The following is a 23,836-nucleotide window of genomic DNA, read 5'->3' as shown; positions in this document are numbered from 1 at the left end:
AATAACGTAACATGATTGTCAATGTAATTGTGTTGTCATTGTTATGAGTGTTGCTGTCTTATATATATATATATATATAGTACACCTGATGGTAACTTTCAAGCACTATTTATAATGAAGTATTGTATGTGCTCAACAGTATGTTTTATGACTTCTTATTTTATGGTTTTAACTAAATTTTATTCATTTTCAAACCTGCTTAATCCAGTTCAGAGTCACAGGGGGCCAGAGCAAATCCTGGCCGGAAATAGCCATAGGCAGGGAACCAGTTCATTATAATTAAGCTAACCTTTATGTCTTTATGTGGAAGGAGAAACAGACTGCCTGGAGAAAACCACATACAAATGCAGTGATAATGCCCAATTTTTAGCTATATTTCTAAATGTATGTAGTGCTTTGGGCTATTAATTTAGTTGCACAAAATAAGAACACACTGACATTAAAATGAAACAACTTTTGAATATAGAGTTGTTAAGTAGTTTGGCATCCAGTTCATATTTTGCTTATACTTTGCTCTGATCAGAATCATTCATTGGTAAGCCTTTCTGAATTGTGTTTTGCTCTGCTGCCATCCAATGATTTAGATCCATGATTCTTGTATAAACGGCATATTCGCTTCTGATGTTATGCACTTGTTATAGTGTTTCAATATGAAGAAGAATTTTGATCTCCTTAAATATCATTGCTTCATTACTTTAATATTCTACAGGCATATATGTATTTTGACAGGTTGCTTGCTTGAAAATGTAATATCAGGGTTAAAAGGAGCAGAAAGAGGGAAAGAAATAGGTGGCAGAACTGGTATGGTGCAAACGTAGAGTATCTAGAGTACTGATTATGCTGGTCTGTAGCTGCTACTAGTTTGTGTTAACTCTTGGGAAGTGGTGGGAGGAAGTGACAGGAGTGAATGGAAAAGTTTCTCTAAACCATACAGTCATGTACAGTCTACCTGCTGTAATCTCTTATGGCCTCTGCCAGAAAGTAATGAGTCAGGCCTACTTTAATCAACCAAGATCTCTGCCTGAAAGAACTGTCATTACATCAGTTGCGTGTAACCCAAATTTTTTTGAGTGAAAAGTAATTGAGGGTTTTTAATAAAAAATGTTGTGAAACATCATACTTAAATCAACTTAAATTTAGGTAATCCAAAGAAACTCGATAATAGTGTCGATCAGCAAATTTTGGAAAAGCATTTTTCTTGGCGAATTTGCTGCCTTCTTGTTCGCCCTTGTTTGTCAAATTATTTGCCGACAATTCAGCCAGTTTCTGAGAACTTTTTTCCTTACCACTTGTGACAGATTAAGGTCTCCGTGACCCCTTGAACCCTCAGACTAGACGTCAGACACCAGATAAAAGTCCAAATAATAGTTTATTATTAATAATAATAATAATAATAAATGTGCACAAAGCACCCTCCTCTCCACAATACTCAATAATAAATCAATAATAACAATACAATAATCCTCCACACTCCCAGACGCGTTGCCCTCCTTCCACCCAGCTCAGCTCCACGTCTGGGATTTCCCATCGTTCTTTTATATTCCCTGACCCGGAAGTGTTTCCCATCTTACAGTCCATGTGATTTCTTATCACTTCCGGGTCAGATAAAAAGTCCTTCTTTTCAACCCGGAAACACCTTGTTCCCTCTGGTCATATGATTATGACATGCTTATGGATTATAGGGCACGTATAAGTCCTTGAGCCTCCCTGCAGCGACTCCTGGCGGCCCCGACGTTATCCAGCAGGGCTGTGTATTAAAACTCCATAGTCCATGAGGCCCTGCTGGAATTCGGGGCATCTCCACGTTGCAAGGAGAGCTCCATCTACCGGCCTGGGGATATTGGCCGGGATGAATGGCCGGCCGTCCCTCACACACTTCATAATGCTTTGCGAGGCCAGCATGATGTCCCCTGGTGCTGTAACAGCCAAAATTGGATGGGACCACCCCCCGTGTATAATAATGCTGATCATTTGCATTACAGACTCTGTGGAACTTAGTGTTAGAACAGATAAGTAAATAATGCAGGTTCTCAGAATTTTATTTTTATGAAATGTATACAGCATAAATAAGTAGATAACTGTTTGTCACCAAATATGCAGGTCGATCTTCGAGTTCCATTTCAATATAAGAGAAGGAGGCATGTGCCCTATGCATGCGTAATTAGCCACGTGGAGATAAAAAACAAACCTTGAAGAAGCCTGACAACCTCCCCATGCCAAACACAAGAGACACTATGAATAATAATAATAACAAAAGATCTATTACTATTTACAAGACGTTTCTATCTTTTTAATAGAAGAAAAAGTGCGTAAAGCATCAGCATAGAGAGTTTGGAGAGCTTTCAGCCCGGCTTATACCAGCGGCTTCAATCATGACACTCCACTTTGAATTTCTTGACTACGATTTCAGCATTTCTGCTTTGTCTTGACAAAATATATGATCACCCATCTCTGACTGCATTCTTTCTTCTTTGATTTCACAGAGGCACAGTGGTGCAGTGGTTGGCACTGCTGCCACACAGCTCAGGTCACCTTTTTGGTCACAATTATTGGTCCAGTATTATTGGCAGACATTTCCATAGCCCTCAGGGACAGTTTAAAGATTATTGTACCATTATAATCCAGTCAAATCTAGTTCAGTATAGCCCTTCCCTATTGACTTCAATGCATTTCAGAAAGTTTGGAGATAATTCACGAGCACTTCCGTAATTTCTTCAAGCTCATAGCAAAGCGAACACCATGGCGTTCGCTCATCACTACTTGACAATTGTATATCCATCTGTCCATTTTCTACCATTTACACACCATTAGCACACTAACACAATAACTCGCATGCAGCCAAAATAGCATTACCAGTTTGCCTAATATACAGTTCTTTGAAAAGTTTGGAAACAAATCCACACAGACCCTGGGAATACAAGTAATCTCCACACAGACGGTGATCAGACATGCATTTAAACCCAGCACTTTGCAGCTATGACACAGTATGGCATGGCAGTTTTTAAAATGTCTCTTGTATGTTTTAAGATAATCTATTTGTATTTTTATTATTAAGAGTAAATCACAAGTTTCTCTGCATAACTTCTTGCATCTTTTTTATATTTGACTGATTTATACTTATGGGCATTATGGCAGAACACTGGTCAGCATTCCTGCTTCCCGGTTTCAGCCTTTTGGGTTTGATTTCAGTGCCTGGGAATTACTTGTGAGGAGTTTACATGTTCTTCCTTGTCTGCAAGGGTTTTCCTCTCGGTACTCTCGGTGTTTACTTCCCCAGAGACATGCAGATTTTGTTACAATGATGCAGAGTGAGTGTGTGTATGAGTGGGCCCTGCAGTGACTGGTACCCTGCCCAGAGCTGTTTCCTACCTTATGCCCATTGCTACCAAGACAGGCATCAGCTTCCCTCAACACTGAATTAAATTAAGCAGGGCTGAAATTCGTAATGATTTCTCCTTTTCCATACTACTTTTGCTCTTTATTCTTGATGTCCATTCCAATCTCTTTCTAGTATCTGTCATCTCTGTCTACCAGAAAAAACAGTCTTGATGTTACTTGTGGGTTTGTTAAGAGTGATACTGTATTGCACTGTATTTTTGTTTGTTCTCTATTGTGAATATCTAGGCTGTTACCTAGTTATGGTACTAGAACAGTGAAAAAGAGTAAGTCATATATCCATTTGGAGTACTACTGTAAAGTGTAAATACCTGGCTGCTATTTGTGGTGTTATCCAATTATGGAAAACATAGCAAAAATCCAGCTTTCTTGTTAGTCCAGCAATCTATCAGCCAACTGAGTTTTGAAAGTGATGAGTGCCATATCTGATAGCCAATGGAAGAAGTTCAAAAAGAATGTAATGTGACTGAAGTGGCAGATTATAAATCGGACAGGCTGCTTGATTCTGCAAGAGTGAAAGTGATGTAATAGTATCTTGCCATGAAAAAAGTAATTTATGAGAAATATGTGACTGGACCAAAATCTTTGCAGAGAATATGGTATGGTCAGTGGATTCTCCAAAAGTTGTAGAGGAGGAATCTGCAGAACCAAGTAACTAAGGTGATGCTCCAGGTGAAGAATGTGTTGTCCACAAAAAAATATCTAGATTTTTTGACATTCTTAAAACTTCACATATTATTATTATTATTATTATTAGTCAGTCAGTCATTATCCAACCCACTATATCCTAACACAGGGTCATGGGGGTCTGCTGGAGCCAATCCCAGCCAGCACAGGGCTCAAGGCAGGAACAAATCCCCGGGCAGGGTGCCACCACACCACAGTTGTTGTTGTTGTTGTTGTTATTATTATTATTATTATTACACAGTATATATGAGTGATATATTTACCTATAAGTACAGTATGTACCAGGACATACCTATAGTGTTTACATACATTTGGGTTAAGTGAGTTGTAGGGTTAAAAAGTGAACTACAAGCGTTGATTATACCACCTACCTTGGGATTTAACAAGGTAAGCTAATACTGCTTATATTATGAAGTAACAGTTGAAAAAAAATATTTGACTTAAATGCTGAAAAGTGGTTAAAGCACATTGATCAAAGTGCGTATTGGGTAACTTCAGGCAAAATCTTAAGGGAATGTCACTGCCAAGATGGTTCACTCCTTATTTATGTTTATAAGATTTTCCCAGTTTAAGGAAAGTGTTAAAAAAATATTCTTAGTCAAAAGTATTAAGTTATTTTGGTTTAATTTGGTGTTAAGTACTGTGAGTTTAATTCTCCAAGAACACCCCACAAGTACGTCCGCACAGGCGTCTGATTATGTGTAACTGCAAAAAATCCCTTGTGAGAACAACAAAGAGTTCCCTGGGCTGCTTACAGTCTTATTTGCAAGATGTTGCTGCACTTTCTTAAAAAAATGTTTCATTAGCATTTTATTACTACAACTTGCTAAATCAAAAATGTATCATTGGTATACTATAGGAGAAAATCTGAATCCAACAAATAATAACCCATTTACAATAAAATTTGGGCTAAGTTACTCTTTTATTTTTGTTTAGTTAACACCTATTTTTGAAAAGCTTTGTGATTTGTAGGACTTATTTTAGTTCTTCACATTGGGTCTAGTTAGGCACAGATATTTGTTATAATGATCAGATACTCAATTATCAGTATTGTAATCTTGTTAACCTTGTAGAGCACCTTGCATTGATGCCCGCTATTCATGATTCTGTATGAAACAGAGATTGACTACAGCAAGTTTTATACAATTCCCTTGTTGTAGGAATTGGATTTCTATTAGTTTTTTGATAATTGTCTACCTTAAATGATATTAAAATTATACATTTGATTTCACTTATTTATGTTATTAAACTTATTGTTCTTTGTAGTGTGTATGTTTTCTAATTTATCTCAATATTTTTAATCTTAGTGTTTGATGACGAGGAAGAAAATAAACTTTCCTATACTGAAATCCATCAACAGTACAAAGAAATGGTAAGACTTGACAAGAGTTTTTCATTCTGCTTTACTCAATGTGTTGAACAGCATGCAGTGATAAACATCTAATGTAAAAGTATAGTAAATATTAAACTGAAAAGACAATTAAGATATTAAGATACATAATTTGAGCGTTTTCTGTGTTGGCATCCAGGTCTCTTTCTATAGTAGTTGGACATATTTGGTATACTTGACAGAGGGTAGTCTTACCAAGATATTTCTCAATTCAAGGCAATCTTACACCCTTAGCAGTTCTTTTCTGTTTATTACCTATCTGCATAACTGGATAGGTGGCACAAGTGTGTGGTGGATAGCATTGCCACTTCATAGCATTTGGGTTGATTCCTGGGTATGATGCCATTTGTGTGGAATTTTCCTGTTCTACTGCACTTTTATTTCCTTCTAGTGTTCTAAAGCTGATCGGCAATTTGGAAACTAATTTTCCTGTGTGTAAATAAATGTTGATTTGTACATGTCATGCAACCCATCCTAGCTTCGTTTTTGCCTTATGCCTTTGTTTGACTGGATTAACTTCAGCTTACTACAGTCCTTTACTTCTTGCATGAAGAAGGGTCCTGAAAGCTTGCATATTGTAATCTTTTTAGTTAACCAATAAAAGGTGTCATTTTGCTTGAATTCTCACTACATTCATAATGGCTAACACAGTACAACATCCAAGTACTACAGTCTTTTAGAGGATGATATTCATCTATCCATCAGTCTATTCAGTACCTGCAATATTTAGGTCAGGATTGTGGTAGAGAGTTCCTGTTCTAGGCAGCAACATTATAGGGCACTGGCATGCACATGTGCAGAATCACTCGTACATATTCAGTTTAGACACTTCACTCAAACTAACTAATAGGAACATGGGGACAACCTGCAAACTCCAGAGACCGTGACCTTGCCTGAGATTTGAACCCAACTACGGAACATGGATGCAGCAGTGCTAACCACAGCTCCATTTGCCACTGAGGACAGTACAGCTCCATAATATGGAGGGATGCATAGATGGATAAACAATTAAATATTTAAGAAAGAAATTCAAACTAATTACCCAATTAGTGACTAATCCTGATCTAAGAAAATAAATGAGAGAGTTAATTTTGACCTTGTTGTAGAAGTATTCTTCATAGCAAATGACATCACTAAAAATTAAATACTTGTTTTATGAGCAATATTTGGATTAAATCAGCTCTGCAAAATGTTTTTACATCTTGCCTGAAGAAGGGGCCTGAGTTGCCTCGAAAGCTTGCATATTGTAATCTTTTTAGTTAGCCAATAAAAGGTGTCATTTTGCTTGGCTTTTCTCTAACTTAAATCAAAGAAATGGTCAAATCATCTGGTGGGGTTTCTGTTGTCATTACTAAATTCTGGTACATTACATTTATTTTTTAATGAGGAACAACAGGCAATTAAAGACTTAGATAGATAGATAGATAGATACTAATACCACATAGAGTACACTGACGCTTTATAAATGATTGCAAAGAGCATTGTGACATGTTTAAATACATTTGAAGAGGATTTCAATAATGTGATTTGGTTTGTCCTAGACACTGTTAGCTGCTGCTCATTAAATTCTCACTGCTTGCTTACTGGTCCTGGCAAATTATTGTATAGTCAAGAAATTTCCCTGATGTTAAAATGTTTTGTTACCATTCAGGTGGGTTGATGAATATTGTTCTGATACATAGGGAACTGACAAAAGAATGCTTATGTACCTGAGTCCTACAAAATCAGATAATTAGCATAGTGCTGTGGTGTAGCAGCTTGAGGTTGAAAATCAAGCCTTAGGTTCAATCTTTTTGTAGCACTAAATATCTTCTTTTTTCTGTTTTTTTCTGTCAATGTGTTTAGTTCATATTTCTAAATTCTAGTAAGGAACGGACTGAAGTAAAGTCCAGTTTTAACTAGATTTTAAAGACTAGGCGGATATTAATTATGTCCTGATACAGTATGTAAAACCATATAATTCAAAGAGATTGCACTTACTTTTACACGACTTTCATCAATTAAGTGATAGCCTTTATTCCTTCATAATGTTGTTCTGATTGTTTTTTACAGAGCATTTCTTATAAGAAAATTCACCCAAGCTTCATACTTTTGTTGGCTGCATGATGTTCACAATAGACAACTGCAGGCACTACTGCAACTAAAAATAAAACTTTTCAGATGTAGATGTTACCTGATGTACAATGCCTGCTTTATATTGCTTTTTTCACACCCTGGGCTAAATATACAGTAAGCGATCCAAAAAACTCTGAGGTAAATTCTCCTCTCTTGTAACTTTTCTGTGTCCACCATCTCTCCTAAATGATGAAAGGTTTTATAAAACTGCTTCTACGTGTTACAACCTTTTTACCTTTGCAGAATCAGGATCCAGTGTTTTACAAGTGAATCCACTCATGCAGTCATTTTTTGGCCAAAGAAATGTTTAAAATTTCACTGAAATAAGTTTTTGGACAGTGACACAATTGTCTATCCAAACATATTGGCACTGAAATGAAACAAAGGATATGAACTTTAATTGCAGACAGTTCAGCATCAAATGAAGGGTGCTTACACAAAAAACAGGTGAATAGTATAGAAATTGTAGCAGTTCTTACATGTAGCCCCTGCATATTTTCAGAAACCAAAACTAATTGGACAAATTAATATATCTCAAGTAAAACAGTCATATTAAGTACTTGGTTACAAATCTTTTGCAATCATTGACTGCCTGAAGTCTTTGGGATTCTTTCCTGGTAGTCTTCTGCCAGGCACATACTGTAATCAGCTTCATTTCGTGCTTATTTCAGTTGCTTGTTGCCTTTAGTTTTGTTTTCAGGGTCCTCAGTTGCCTCAAATGCTTGCATATTGTAATCATTTCAGTTAGTCAGTAAAAGGTGGCATTTTGCTTGACTTCTCATTGCATTCATAATGGCTAATACTGAATAACACCATACTACTATTTTCAGCAAAAGAAATACATGCTAAATTGGATCTATGTCAGGTGATCAAGTCAGCTGTTCAGAAACATTCCACCTTTTGGCCTTGAACTCTTTGCTTTGGGGCATTGTCCTATTTAGGTATAAAGTGCTGTCCAGTGAGGTTTGATGCATTCTGTTGAATCTAATCAGATGATGAGTCTCTGTAGACTTCAGAATTCATCCTGTTGCTTTAATTAATAGTCACATCATCAATAAAGACAAGAAAACCAGTTACAGTGGCAGCCTTACACGCCCAAACCATAACATTACCTGCACCATGTTTTACAGAGAAGATGTTATTCTTAGGATCATGAGCTGTCTCTTTCACTACACCTTTTCTTTTCCATCTGTAGTACAGGCGAATCCTTGTCTCACTTGTCCAGAAGACATTGTTCCAAAACTATACATTTATTAAGGTACTGCTTAGAAATCTATAACCTGGCATTTCTGTTCTTTAGGCTTACCAGTGGTTTGCATCTTGTGGCAAACCCTATTAATTTATCCTCATGTAATCTTTTCCTGATTTTGGGCTCAGCCACACCAACATCCAGAGGAATGTTTTTAATCTGGCTGTCATTTGAATGTTTTTTAACAAGTATTCTTATGTCATCCATTGTAGTAGTCTTCCTTGGTGTATCAGACTGTTTGGTATTCCTGAGCTAACCAGTACATTTTTTTAACAATGTGATAAATGGTTGATTTAGTCAAAACTAATGTTTTTGCTATGTTTCTGCTATGGAGATACAGAGGCAAACTTTTTTACCCCAACCAAAAAATGAGCAGCAGCATTCTGAACCAGCTACAAACTGTGTATCCGAGATTTACTGGTCCTAGAATACAATGAGTTATAGTAATCAAGCCAAGAAAAGGTAAAAGCACAAGTAACTTTTTCAAGATCACTATGAGATAAAAAAAAAGGCTTAACGTTGGCTAAATGACGAAGTTGGAAAAAGCATCTCCTGACCACAGAATTAATCTGTTTTTCAAAAGAGAAGTTACTGTTAAAAATAACCAAGATTATGAATTTAAGGTTTGAAAAAGTCCATGAAAGAGCCAAGATGTTCAAAGCCAGTTTGAGCTTTAGCTGCAGGACCAACTATCAGCTCTTCTATTTTATGTTGATTTAACTCAAGAAGATGTAGATCAAGAAAATTGTCAGCCATCCAGGATCTTAGTTCAACAAGTCATTCACAAATGAGAATACCACACCTACAATCACTTATAGACCTTTTATCTGGTTAATTGTAAATGACTTAATGATGTTGCAGTAAGACACAACTAGCCAAGGAACAGCTAAGCTGTAAATTATCCAATTACTTTTGGTTACTTAAAATGGGGAGTGGAGGCTACATGTTAGAAATGCAGCTGTTCTTCTACCTTTCACCCACTTTTTTGTATTAATACCATCAATTTAATTCTGAAACACTACACTAAAAACTCATATCCTTTGTTTCATAACAATACCAGTATGATTGTGTAGAGAACCACACTAAATATATTTTGTCATTGACCAGATACTTAGGGACTTTACTGTGTGATAATTCCAATTTATTGCTGTATGGCAGGTGTTTTCAAGTTGTTGAGTGAACTCTTTAGCTCAGTTTTACAAGTGAATATGCGTGAAAATCTAAGCTGGCTATGCAAGCCAATTAGCAGCACCTTACATATGGCGCATTCTGAAGCAGCAATCGGATACCATTACAAAAACCCATCTACTGAAATGGCCATGCGAGTCTGAAGATGTACACAGCGTACAATACCCACATTGTTCACTGTAGCCATTACTGGCCCAGGCCTTTATTAAACACTGGACTAAATCTGGGTCACTCCAGGTCTCGGCTAAACTGCAAGTGTAAAATGAATCCTAGTCTTTTTGAAGATTTATTTATAATTCATGTGAAGCTGAACAAAAGAGCAGAATTGTAGAGAAAACAAATACTTGTACATACTTCAGGTACTTCGTACAAGACAAATTGCAAGTGACGTCTGTTTAACGCCCGCTCCTCTCTTGCAATGAGATTTCAACCGAAATTAATAAATCAGTCTTCAGCTTTATATAGATAAATTAATCTAATAAAACCTTGAGCCTTTTTTTGTGTTAAACATTACACATGTGACCAGTAAGGGGTACTGCAGTCTCCCAAACCTCTGACACGATAAAGCCCAAACATACTTTTTTGCTCAAATAAAGGGTTTTTATTGAGCCCCAACACCTTCTTCTCAAGAATAACTAACAAAAAACAGACCAAGCACAATTCTCCTTCTTCCTCCAAGAGCATAACCCACTGTCTTCAAAATCTGACTCATCAAACTGAGGCAGTGGGCTTTCTTTTAAGCTCAACAAGGGAATTCCTTCCAGTCTCTTGTCCTTGTCGTCCGGAGCACTTCCGGGTCATGTAGAAACCAGGGCAGTCCTTCTGCAGCAGTGCCTTTTGACGGTCCCCAAAGACCCAGGCAAGGTTATGTTGCCGGACTCCATTTCTCATGCAACCCTACAGGTTTCCTATACCGGTTTAGCCCTGAGGCACACTGCCACGTACTGTATGGGGAAATGACCTGCTTCTGGTAAGCCCATTCTCCTGGTTCTTCTATTATGGCCTCCTGTTAGGGTATGAAACCTTCCGTTTTCCCGGCCAGAATCCCTGCCAGTCCTTCTGGACACACACATACACTTTAAATACAAAGATTGTAACATTTGTTTGAAATACCCTTGGTTTTACTTCAGTGTTTTAACAATCACAAAATGTTTTTAAATATGCTAAGAAAATTTTATAGAGCTTATTCTGCAAAATATGTAATTAATAAGCTGTATGTTAATTTGGATCCACTTTATATAGGATTGCCAGTCCTGGGGCCTCATGTATAAATGTTGTGTATGCACAAAAATGTTGCGTACTCCTGTTTCCACGTTCACATCGCGATGTATAAAAACTAAACTTGGCGTAAAGCCACGCACATTTTCACGCTAGCTAAATCCTTGGCGTACGCAAGTTCTCCGCTCGGTTTTGCAAACTGGCAGAACCCAGCATCAAAGCAGTGTTTTTGTTCTAGTGTGGTTTCCCTTTCTTTTTTAGATCCACATCCCTGACGCGGCTTTATCAAATACACAGAAATTAACTACATATTGTTTATTAGTTTAAGGCATCTGATTGTAATTAGCCTGTAACAATATAATGGTCCACGGAATGGCCAAACTATTCCAAATACCATAACTGCTTTAGCGTTGTCAGTGTCAGTGCACTACTCAGAGTATTTAACCCACTGTATCTGAGTGTGGAATCACAGCTCTACAACAGCTGATCGGAAAGAGAATTATCGGTATGCAGCATCAAGCACACGCAGCCTCAGCCATGCGCACTGTCTATTGAACTGCTCTCATAAGACAAATGCTACAGAGCCTTTCCTGTACGGACCTCGCGGTTCAGGAATAGTTTCATCTCAAGAACTATAAATGCATTCAATCAGTCCATCAAGTGCTTCTTGTAGAACTGTTTGTACTTATAATTACAATTACTTACTGTAAACTTGCGATACAGTTATATTGCACCACCTGAGCCACTTTATAAATTGCATATTTACATATGATGACGATATTATTTTTAAGATGAAATGCAGCAAAATATGTTTATTACATTATACAGTTAAAATTTTAACATCATTTATATAATCTAGATTGTTACTAATTTAATATGCGAGGACACGTTGTCACAGCGCTAGTGATGTACTGGCGCCCCGTTCACGGATCGTTCCTGCCTCACACTGTATTCTTGCTGGGAGTGGCACGACACTGGATGGACAGATGGATAGAATAGTTAAACTTGTACTACGAAGATATTTCAATGTTCCTTAAAAGTTCTGAAGTATTGGCGTTCTAATGTTACAGATGGCTTGACATCTATTACAAAGCTAATTGTGAGGCAATTGGGTACTTGGAGAAAGGAAAGGAAGGACTGGAATTGGGGGTTAGTACGTTTGAAAGAGACAGTACTGCTACGATAAATTATTTCATCGAAGGTCGCACACAGCACAGCAAGCATCTTGCGGCACACAGGAACAATCTCTGGACGGAGTGCCAGCTCGTCACTATCACTGCGCCACCGTGATCCCACATTTAATAACATGCTTTAATTCCTATCATGAAAATTTATATCAAATATACAGTACATCTTGGTATTAAAATTATTCAGAGCGCTGTAATATCACGAATGTAATGGATGCTGTGTTCTGTCGGAGGAAGAGAAAGCCCATTTAAGAAGCACGTAGTGATGCATACACAGAGCACATAGAAGAACACATACAATACAAAGCATTTAATGTGCTACTTTAGTTATGATGGTATTTGAGAAACTAGTAAATTAAATGATTTTAAGATGAAGTTTATAATATTCTACTTCAATGGCCAACTAAAACTGCATGGTTAAAGTGGAAATTTCGAGATTAAGATTAAGGTTCCGTGCTTTTTTCCCCACTGTGTGCCTGTGTTTTTTTTTTTTTTTTGTTTGTTTTTTCCTTTTATCTGCACCCTAATAAGCTTCCATATGACTCTCAGATGGTGGGCTACGATTTGCCTTTTCACGGCGACTTTGATATCTGACAAATTCTTTTTTATTTCGGGCACAGTGCAACTTTGTGAACTTGAACTTTCCAACACTCTGTCACTCAATCAACTTCCTTTTGTTGTTTATACCACTGTTTAAACCAACAAATAGTAAGTTTTTCTTGCCTCCACTTGGTATTTGCTGAAATTCTTATATTTTCCCCCATGCTTTTTCCATTGTCTTTTCACAGAACGCTGAGCTTAAGGGCTATTTATATTGATTTGCATATTCAAAGGGGCGTAATTCTAGAAGGACTTGGGGAGTGGCGGCAGGCACATGCATGTGTGTTACTTTTCACGCTGACCGGGATTTATGGAGTGGAAGAACGTGGAAGTTGGCATATGCGCAGATTTATGCATCTGGATATTTTGTGTGTACGCACATTTTTGCTTTTGTCCGTACGCCATGTTTTAGTGTGAATTCTACACATGGCATTATGCATGAAGCCCCTGGTGATTTTGGGTGCAAGGCAAGAAACATTATTGACTGCAGTTTACCAAATAATCTTCTTTTACCTGACTTTGATATGATGAAGGAAAACAGGACTATCTGGAGAAAAAACTCATTAGAATATAAAGTTGGTGGTACAGTAATTAGTATCACTGCCATACATGTCCATGAAACTGGTTTGAATTCTGCTCAAGAAAATAAAAATCACTTTATTTTTAATATTATATATAATATACAAAATAGTACATTTGCATAATCGTGAACACACATGTTCTCAGGGAGAAAGAGGTAGCTGTTCATTTCCTTTAGGTTCCCAATATCTCCTGAAATTTGTTTTTCCATAAAGAATGTTTAGGATCTAAGCTGAGTGCATTATTACTCTACCAGTGATGAGTAGATGACCTTTGGCTAGCATGTGGATCAGAATGGGTATGGGCAGTGTATTTGGGCATTGTACACTCGGGTCAGGTTAGGTTGGGGAGTATACACTGGCACAGCGGATTGCTGCACCCACCACATGATAAAACAGCTCAGGATTCTGGTTGGCAACCCCCTCAGGCAGAGACGTGCTCCAGTCCCACCCTCCGGAAATGACCTTCTACCTGCCACAGCCAGGTGTTACTTGGGTATTCCCTTGGCCAGTTCCAGCAGCTCGGGTCCTCAACAGTGAGGATCCTGCGGCCCGGATCATCCTCTGAGAATTGCACCACAAGCTGTCGTGCCATAACTGACACTCCCTCACAATGCAGGTAATGTGCCTCATTTGGGACTCCATAAGCAAACCACTCATTTGACACAAGGTCAAACCAGTGGTACCCAAGGATTCTTGAAAGAGACACAGTACCAAGGGAGTCCAGTTTTCATCTCGGGTCACTGGATAGCGTCCATGTCTCACAGCCATACTGTATAGCAAAAGAAAGAACACCAGGACTCAAGTCTTGGACCGTCATCCTTTTGTAAAGATATTGGGAGCACCACACACCCCTTTCCAGCGACCTCAAGACCCCCCTCCAATGCTCTCCCAAACTATCTACTGGCTTCATAGGAAGAGTCACCAGAGACATTAATGTTGGTGCCAAAGTAAGTATGGTCGACACTCTCTCTGCAGACAGACACACAGCTGATGGCTGTGCCCAAGAGGTCATTAAAGGCCTGGATCTTGGTTTTTATCCAGGACACTCACAAGCCCAGACACTCAGACTCTTTGCTCGGTCTATAAAGAGCCCCAATCAGAGCCTACATTGACTCTGCGAATATCACAGCATCGACAGCAAAGTCAAGATCAGTGAATCTCTCTTCACCAACAGATGTCCCACAGCCACTAGTCCCCACGACTCTGCCCAACAACCCAGTCCATGCAAGCATTGAACAGTGTAGGAGCAAGAACACACCCCTGATGAACCCCAGAATCAACTGGGAAAAACACGGAGGTTCTGCCTCCACTCTGCACAGCACTCACAGTACCAGTGTACAGGCCATCCATGATATCCAGCAACTTTGAGGGGATCCTACGAAGTCACAGGATGTCCCACAGTGCAGCTTGATCAACTGAGTTGAACACTTTATGAAAATTGACAAAGGCTGCAAAGAAACTCTGCCAATATTCACATTTGCATTCTATGAGAACCCTTGGTGCCAGGATGCAGTTGATGGTAGACTTCTTGGGCATAAAACCAGACTGCTCTGGTCACTGGTAGGTGAGCAAGTGATCACAGATCCGAGAGCAGTGTTATCTCCATGTAGTGACCGCAATCCAGGCAATCACCCATCCCTTTCCTAATTGGGATGACAAGTTCCATTTTCCAGTAAATTGTGATAACACCCGTCTCCCAAATGGAAGCAAATATTACTTGCAATACCAGGAGGACAGCCTTACTACCAGCCTGGAGAAGTTAACCCCAGATACCACAGATCCCTGCAGCTTTCCCTACCCTCCGTTGGTTCACCACCTCTGCAATCTCAGTGAGACTGGGTGGTTCAGAGCTAATTAGAGGACCAGCTTCCAAAACCATAGACCCATAGATATCCAACACCCTAGCTGGAGGATCAACTTTAAACAGCTGCTCAAGTAGCCAGCCCAGTGGGTCTCAACTGCAATATTATCCGTAAGGACTGTTCCATCAGCCACCCTGATGTCCAGGGTGCCCTGTGAGATGGAACTCCTTCTTCTAGGCACACTGGTAACATCAACACAACTCTCAGCAACCTTCAGGGTCTTGTCACGGAAGGTCTCCCACATCACATTAGGATCAGCAGTTGCACCCAAGTCTATAAGTTCCTCACACAAACTGCATGCAGACTCATTAGAACCAGCCTGATCTTGGAGTGTGGCCAGGTCCTGCCTCATTTTCCTATTAGGTGGTAGCCTACTGGACCTAAGCTGGATTTTCAGAGTAGCAACAAGAAGTTTGTGGTCAGAATTCACAAACTATGCACTTCTGTAGACCCTGCAGTTTTGTAAGAGCCTCCAGCGTCTGTCCATGAGAAAGTGATCTATCTGTGCAAAGTCTAATGATGCAGCTCAGGGTGCTGGAACAAGGATCCAGTGATCCAGATCCCTCGACCTTTTGCAAAGTCAAGGAACATGGGACCACTTTCACCGAGGTTGGCAGACCCATGGGGACCGACACAGTCCTCAGCCAGCCCTGTCAGTGCTATTGGACACATTGAAGTTACCCATGACCAGAGGAGTGTCACCTCGCAGGCACCCATCAACCACTGAGCAAAGTTGCTAATAAAATGTCTCCCTCACTGGTACATCACTTAGTGCAGTCAGAGCATACACTGAGACAACAGAGAGTGCCTTAATCTGAGTCTCGTAATCCACTCTTCGAAAGGAGTGACATCGGACACCACCAACAACAACAACATTTATTTATATAGCACATTTTCATAAAAATAATGTAGCTCAAAGTGCTTTACAGATAGATAGATAGATAGATAGATACTTTATTGATCCCAAGGGGAAATGATGAAGAAAAGAGAAAAAAAAAAACAAAGTAAGAATTAAAATAAGACAACACTAGTTAACATAGAATGAGAGTAAGGTCCGATGGCCAGGGAGGACAGAAAAAATAAAACAAAAAAAAAAAACTCCAGACGGCTGGAGAGAAAAAATAAAATCTGCAGGGGTTCCAGACCATGAGACCGCCCAGCCCCCTCTGGGCACCAGACCAGATCGGCCACAGCAACGGCTACTCCCTGAGTATCTATCCATCCATCCATTTTCCAACCCGCAGAATCCGAACACAGGGTCACGGGGGTCTGCTGGAGCCAATCCCAGCCAACACAGGGCACAAGGCAGGAAACAATCCTGGGCAGGGTGCCAACCCACCGCAGGACACACACAAACACACCACACACCAAGCACACACTAGGGCCAATTTAGAATCGCCAATCCACCTAACCTGCATGTCTTTGGACTGTGGGAGGAAACCGGAGCCCCCGGAGGAAACCCACGCAGACACGGGGAGAACATGCAAACTCCACGCAGGGAGGACTCGGGAATCGAACCCAGGTCCCCAGATCTCCCAACTGCGAGGCAGCAGCGCTACCCACTGCGCCACCGTGCCGCCCCTCCCTGAGTATGACTGTCATCAGAGCGACCAGACCAATAAAAGGTGTACCCACCTACAGAGATCTGGCCAGTCTAAGGTCTGTGCACCTCAGATAGTGTTGCCGCTTAAATGCAGAGTTTATGATGCTCCTCCGACAGCAGAGGAAGATGATCATAATATCGAAGAGACCAGATGTTCCACATGCCTACCTGGATGGGCCACCTCAAATTGGGACCCAAGTACTGCTATGCTATGGATGACGCCTCGGCACCACACCAGTTCCGATCCCCAGCAGGACTGACCCCATTCGCTGTCTGGCAGTTTTGACTCTTCTAGGGATGAAGATCCATAATGCTTTCCCCCATCCCCTTCATAATGAGAGCAACCTTTCTATGGATGGCTGCAGCAGAGCTACTTCCATGTAGAGCAGGAAGGAGTCCTGTCTGTCGTCTCAGAGCAGAACTGCATGAAGATGTTTTATGGTGGCTGGAGTTCCAATCATGCCACCAACCCCCATGATTTCCTTGCAAGTTGGAGGACCGCTTGCAAGGCCGGGTGCAGTTTAACATCATATCCACCTCAAAATACAGTATAGTGAACTAGCATGATTTTTACAATATACAGTGGAACCTCGGTTCACGACCATAATTTGTTCCAAAACTCTATTCGTAAACCGATTTGGTTGTGAACTGAAGCAATTTCTCCCATACGAACTGTATGTAAATATATATATTTAAGTTTTTAAGCACAAATGTAGTTAATTAAACCATAGAATGTTCAGCATAATAGTAAACTAAATGTAAAAACATTGAATAACACTGAGAAAACCTTGAACAACAGAGAAAACTAACACTGCAATAGTTCGCGCTATAGCGCTACCAACTGCTGGCTAAAAACACTTTTTTTTAATGAATTTTAAGCACAGGAAAAAAAAAATGAACATTTGAAAAAATCCATAATTTAATAAACCACCAAGAAAAGTAACATTGCAACAATGCACGCTACGAACCAATCGCTGTAAACAGAAGTGAAAACAAAATCAAGCCCAGTGCATTCTTTAAGTGCCTCCCTACCTTATGCATCTAGCTCTCTCTCGCGCTGCCTGTGTGTGTGCGTGGCTTTCTTCATGTGCTCCCTGTGTGTGTGTGTCTGTCTCTCTCGCGCTGCCTGTGTGTGTGTGTGTGTGTGTGTGTCGAGCGCTCTCTCGCTCTCTCTCTTGCTCTTGCTCGCTGCACAGGAAATGCACCGGGAGAGACTGAACATGTACAAACCGAAAAGGAAACTGGCTTGTTCATATACCGAGTGTGTGATTGCGAACCGAGGCAAAAGTTTGGCGAATTTTTTGGTTGTAAACCGATTTGTACACGTACTGAGACATTCGTGAACCAAGGTTCCACTGTATTTGGTGACGCGTCAAATACAACCGAATCAGGCTGATATCAATCGGTACCTCCTATCTGGCAGAAGCATTTCATCTTGACTACTTGTGGAGTCATATCTGGGCCAAGCACTACTTGTAAGATTGTTTAGGTTTAGAAGTAGAATTATAAAAGCTCCCTTTGTCCACCTTTTGGTGTGTGTCGGAACATCAGTGCTGCAAACAAGTATTCTTTGTGCATTTTGATATATGATCATCCTCTGACACACATCAGATGTGTAACAGTCATCTTATCACTATCATTGAGTTATTTTCAAAATTATGCAGTGCTCATGTTTGAAGTATGCTAATCATTAAAGGAACATATAGTTCTAGAACTGTTTAATATATTCTGAAACTAGAAAACACTCGGATCTCTTATCCTCCCAAGATCAAGGTTCCAGTCCCAGTAGTGCGCGAGTACCAGTAGGTTGCCATGCAACATGTGCTTTACTGGTGGTTGCTAATGGAGACAACATTCTTCTTCTTCCTATAACTTAATCAGCTACTACAATTTACTTCATGCTCAGCACATGTCACTGCTCTTCTTTTTCTTTCTGCTATATCACTGTCTCAATTAGTTTGCCTATGCAGCCTGCTGTAAGAAAGATGTAAACCTGATAATTTTGCAAATATTGCCACTGGACACACATTTCGCTTCCCAACTGCATATCACGCTATAAGCTTTCAGTTAAGAAAAAGGTCAAATTTGTAGCCCCAGTGGATAGATATATATGCTGGCGGAATCCTGTTAGAACGAATCTCATGGTACCATAAAAATATTTTGTTGTAACAGACATTTCGTTATAATGAACAAAGGGAAAATATGTATACAATTGTGTCCGGGGCCACCATCTCTAACAGTAGCGGTTCAAACACAGCTCCGTAGCTGCTCTGCTGCGTCTGGTAAACAGTAAGCCAAGGGCAACGTAATTGGTTTACTCTGCAGGGTCAGGCTTACCGTGTAATGTGCTTGTCACACAATTTTTACAACATTTAATATCAGGCTTTAAAATTCTTCGTCATACTCAACTGATCTCTCTTCTCCATATCGTGTCTACTACAGCAGTGATTCTGAGCCGCTGGTGGTGTTCTAATCTGAAGATGGAAGCTAAAGTAGGACGATTGCCTGTGTCACGGCTCATAACAGCTCCTATTTTGAATGAAGTCTTGAGACTGTACCTGCCTTTTCTATATAGTAATGTAGTACCTGTATTTTCCTTGAAAACCTGGACTCACCTTCCTATCTCTCATGCGCTTGACAATACCTGTATAAAAAAAACAGCGCTTCTTAAACTGCAAAAAATATTTTGTATGAAAATTAGATGTTTAATGTAACTTTTTAAAATAGAAATACAGGTATGAATGCAGAATGAAAACGAGATGTTAGATGTATCGTCTTTTTATAAGAATACAGATATGAAAATAACAAATGAAAACAAGATGTTAGATGAAGGTGCGATTTTTTGAATGCTTTCACCATGTACATTTTCTTCATTCCGGAATCAACTTTTTCTGAGATTGTTAATTTTCCTTTTAGCATAAACTGACACAGTTTCTTACTTTTTTGTTCATCTCAAAAAAGAATATGAGAAGCTCGAAACAGTACAGTATCCACACACGACACAACCACCCATGTATAAACTAGGTGGAGTAGTGACTCTGAATTCGGCCATACCTGTGTGATGATGTGCCTACACTCTCACCGAATCTCACTGAGACTGCTTGAGACCGGAAATTTCACAGCAGACTGTCTCTTTCTTTGTTGCAAGGTTCCAGAGACTCAGTGCGGAAAGTATAGGTGCAGCATTAAGTGTTTTTTGCATTGCATTATTATCTTTGGTGGCCATGTTTGGTCAAAAATCATCTGTTATACTGAAATTTACATTTCATTTAAACAAAATTCGTTTAACATGATGTTATATGAATGTTCGTCTTGGCCAACAAAAAGTATTCATTATATAATGGAATTTGACTTGTATGTATGCACTGTATGTATGTATGTATGCATGTATGTATCAGTATATATATATATATATATATCATACCAGTAACAGTGCACTGCATATTGTGCAGTGAATACTCTTGACTTGAGCATTCCTAGTTTTTATACTCTCTATCTCTCTCTCTCTCTCTGTACGTTTAGCATCCATTTGCTCAGAGGTTGATGCACTTGCTGCTTCGTGAGCAGCTCTTCTTTTCTTCACCCCAGCAGCCCGCTTCTTCTCTTCTTTCATCAGCATCTTTTCACATTAAAACTGATTAAGTCAGTGTTTCTGTTGCAATTACTTAGTACGTTTTCCTTAATTTTTCACTTAAGCTGGCACTTAATTATTCAATCTGCCTCAAGAATGATTTAAGATATGAGCAGGTAGGGGAAGTGACAGCGAAGGTGGTAGGGATGAGAACGGTGCCCGTACTCATGCGTTGCATGACTGTCGTCCTGGCTGCTACAGAGAGTTGATCTACAATAAAATAAAATACAAATAAAAAGAGGAATAACCTTGGAGGTCAATCATCACCACAAAAGCAGATAATAGACATCACGTAGTATATGTGTACCAAATTTCAGGTCAATAGGTCAAACGGTTTGCGAGCTACAGGTGAATTAAAATCCTGGACAGACAAATGGACAGCCATAGTAGTGTATTATATAAGATATATTACACAACCACTTCTAACGCAGGTCATCGGTTAACTTAGTGCATTACTCTAAAGGTATTTGAACACACTTTTGTCAATTTGAAATTTAACCTTAATATGATTTTAATTTTAATTTTTAAAACATTATCTCTTCTTCTTTTGGCTGCTCCCATTAGGGGTCGCCACAGCGGATCATCTTTTTTCCTATCTTCCTGTCCTCCTGCATCTTGCTCCATTACACGCACGACCTGCATGTCCTCTCTCACCACATCCATAAACCTTATCTTAGGCCTTCTTCTTTTTCTCTTACCTAGAAGCTCCATCCTTAACATCCTTCTCCCAATATACCCAGCATCTCTCCTCTGCACATGTCCAAACCAACACTATCTTGCCTCTCTGGCTTGTATGTCACCCTGTGTTCCTCACACTTCTTAAAATATGTATACACCACAGGCATGTCCATTTTCACAAAATCCATTACCATCTGACCTTCTGCATTACTTTGTTAAATGGTGCGACTTAAACCACCTACAACTGAACACCAGCAAAACCAAGGAACTGGTGGTGGATTTTAGGAGACCCAGGCCCCTCATGGACCCCGTGATCATCTGAGGTGACTGTGTGCAGAGGGTGCAGACCTATAAATACCTGGGAGTGCAGCTGGACGATAAATTGGACTGGACTGCCAATACTGATTCTCTGTGCAAGAAAGGACAGAGCCGCCTGTACTTCCTTAGAAGACTGGCATCCTTCAACATCTGCAGTAAGATGCTGCAGATGTTCTATCAGATGGTTGTGGCGAGTGCCCTCTTCTACGCAGTGGTGTGCTGGGGAGGCAGCATTAAGAAGAAGGATGCCTCACGCCTGGACAAACTGGTGAGGAAGGCAGGCTCTATTGTTGGCATAGAGCTGGACGGTTTTGACATCCGTAGCAGAGCAACAGGCACTCAGCAGGCTCCTATCAATTATGGAGAATCCACTACATCCATTAATCAGTGGCATCTCCAGACAGAGGAGCAGTTTCAGTGACAGACTGCTGTCACTGTCCTGCTCCACTGACAGACTGAGAAGATCATTCCTCCCCTAAACTATGCGACTCTTCAATTCCACCAGAGGGGGTAAACGTTGAACATTATTCAAGTTATTGTCTGTTTTTTTACCTGCATTTTTTATTACTCTTTAATTTAATATTTTTTTGCTGCTGGAGTATGTGAATTTCCCCCTGGGATTAATTATGTATGTGTGTGTGTGTGTGTGTGTGTATATCTATCTATCTATCTATCTATCTATCTATCTATCTATCTATCTATCTATCTATCTATCTATCTATCTATCTATCTATCTATCTATCTATCTATCTATCTATCTATCTATCTATCTATCTATCTATCTATCTATCTATCTATCTATCTATCTATGACGACAGAGACTCGGAGGGAGCATTCTTCTAAAGCATTCTGTTACAGCATGGTCAGAGAAACAAAGGATAGAGGTTCATTTTATTAACTGTTGAATTTACATACAGTGTCAATCAATGCATACATTTTACTCTGGTTGGTTCATTGGTTTACACCCAAATGATTTATATAAAATAAAAGTCTATTATATTATATTCTGATTCTTCTTATACCTTTTGAGATGTGACACCACCCTTGAAATTTCCGTGCATATAACAACTGTCCATTCTAGTTTATTATAATAATAATACATTTTATTTATTTGTAGGCGCCTTTCTAAACAATCAAGGACACTGAACAATAGATAAAACACGGATTATAAACAAAACTAAAATACAAAAATTAAAATCAGACATCCATCCATCCATCCATTTTCCAATCCGCTGAATCCGAACACAGGGTCACGGGGGTCTGCTGGAGCCAATCCCACCCAACACAGGGCACAAGGCAGGAACCAATCCCGGGCAGGGTTCCAGCCCACCGCAGTAAAATCAGACAGAGCAATTGTAATCAAAGAGAAAAAGCAGTCTTAAACAAATGAGTTTTAAGTTTATATTTGAAAAGTGAAAATGATTCAATATTTCTAAACTCAGATGGTAGTGAGTTCCAGAGCTGGGGAGCAGAGCAACTGAATTTTCTGCTCCCCATAGTGGTAGGACGGATGGAGGAAGAGGATCTAAGAGTACGGGAGGGAATGGCAACATGGAGGAGGTCAGACAGATATGGAGGGGCAAGGTTGTGGAGAGCCTTAAAAGTTAACAGAATAATTTTGAATTGAATGTGGAATTTAACTGGAAGCCAATGAAGCTGCTGCAAAACGGGATTGATATGGTGAATAGAGGGGGTTCTAGTAATGATGTGGGCAGCTGAATTCTGGACCAGTTGAAACTTATAAAGAGATTTGCGAGAAAGACCAAAGAAAAGGGAATTGCAATAATCCAGATGAGAAGTGACAAGGCTATGAACAAGAATAGCAGTGGTGTGGGGAGTAAGGGAGGGACGAATACGATTAATGTTACAGAATTGGAAATATGCAGACCGAGAGATGTTATTGATGTGGGACTGAAAGGATAAAGTACTGTCAAGGATGGCACCAAGACTCTTAACCTGTGGGGAAGGAATTATCAATAACAAATGAAAAATGATCAGTTTTGGATAATGTTGATTTTGTACCAAAGAGGAGAACCTGCATTTTGTCACTATTTAATTTAAGAAAATGTGAAGAAAACCAGGATTTGATTTCTGCTATGCAATCAATAAGTGAGAAGGGTGGAAAGGAAGCAG

The 23,836-nt window shown here is 39.6% G+C and overlaps 1 protein-coding gene across 2 annotated transcripts in view; it reads left to right on the top strand.

Moving 5' to 3' along the window:
- cfap36 (cilia and flagella associated protein 36) overlaps window positions 1-23,836 on the top strand; it is a 124,682-nt gene that overhangs the window by 19,245 nt on the left and 81,601 nt on the right. For both annotated transcript variants that reach the window (XM_051919695.1, XM_028820587.2), the window contains exon 2: window positions 5,391-5,455. In XM_051919695.1, the coding sequence (XP_051775655.1) occupies window positions 5,391-5,455 (65 nt within the window). The remainder of the gene's footprint in view (window positions 1-5,390; window positions 5,456-23,836) is intronic.

This window comes from Erpetoichthys calabaricus, chromosome 15 (genome assembly GCF_900747795.2).
Source record: "Erpetoichthys calabaricus chromosome 15, fErpCal1.3, whole genome shotgun sequence".
In the NCBI taxonomy this organism is placed as follows: domain Eukaryota; kingdom Metazoa; phylum Chordata; class Cladistia; order Polypteriformes; family Polypteridae; genus Erpetoichthys; species Erpetoichthys calabaricus.
Note: the sequence above shows the minus strand (reverse complement) of the source record. Positions and strands in the feature narration are given on the sequence as shown.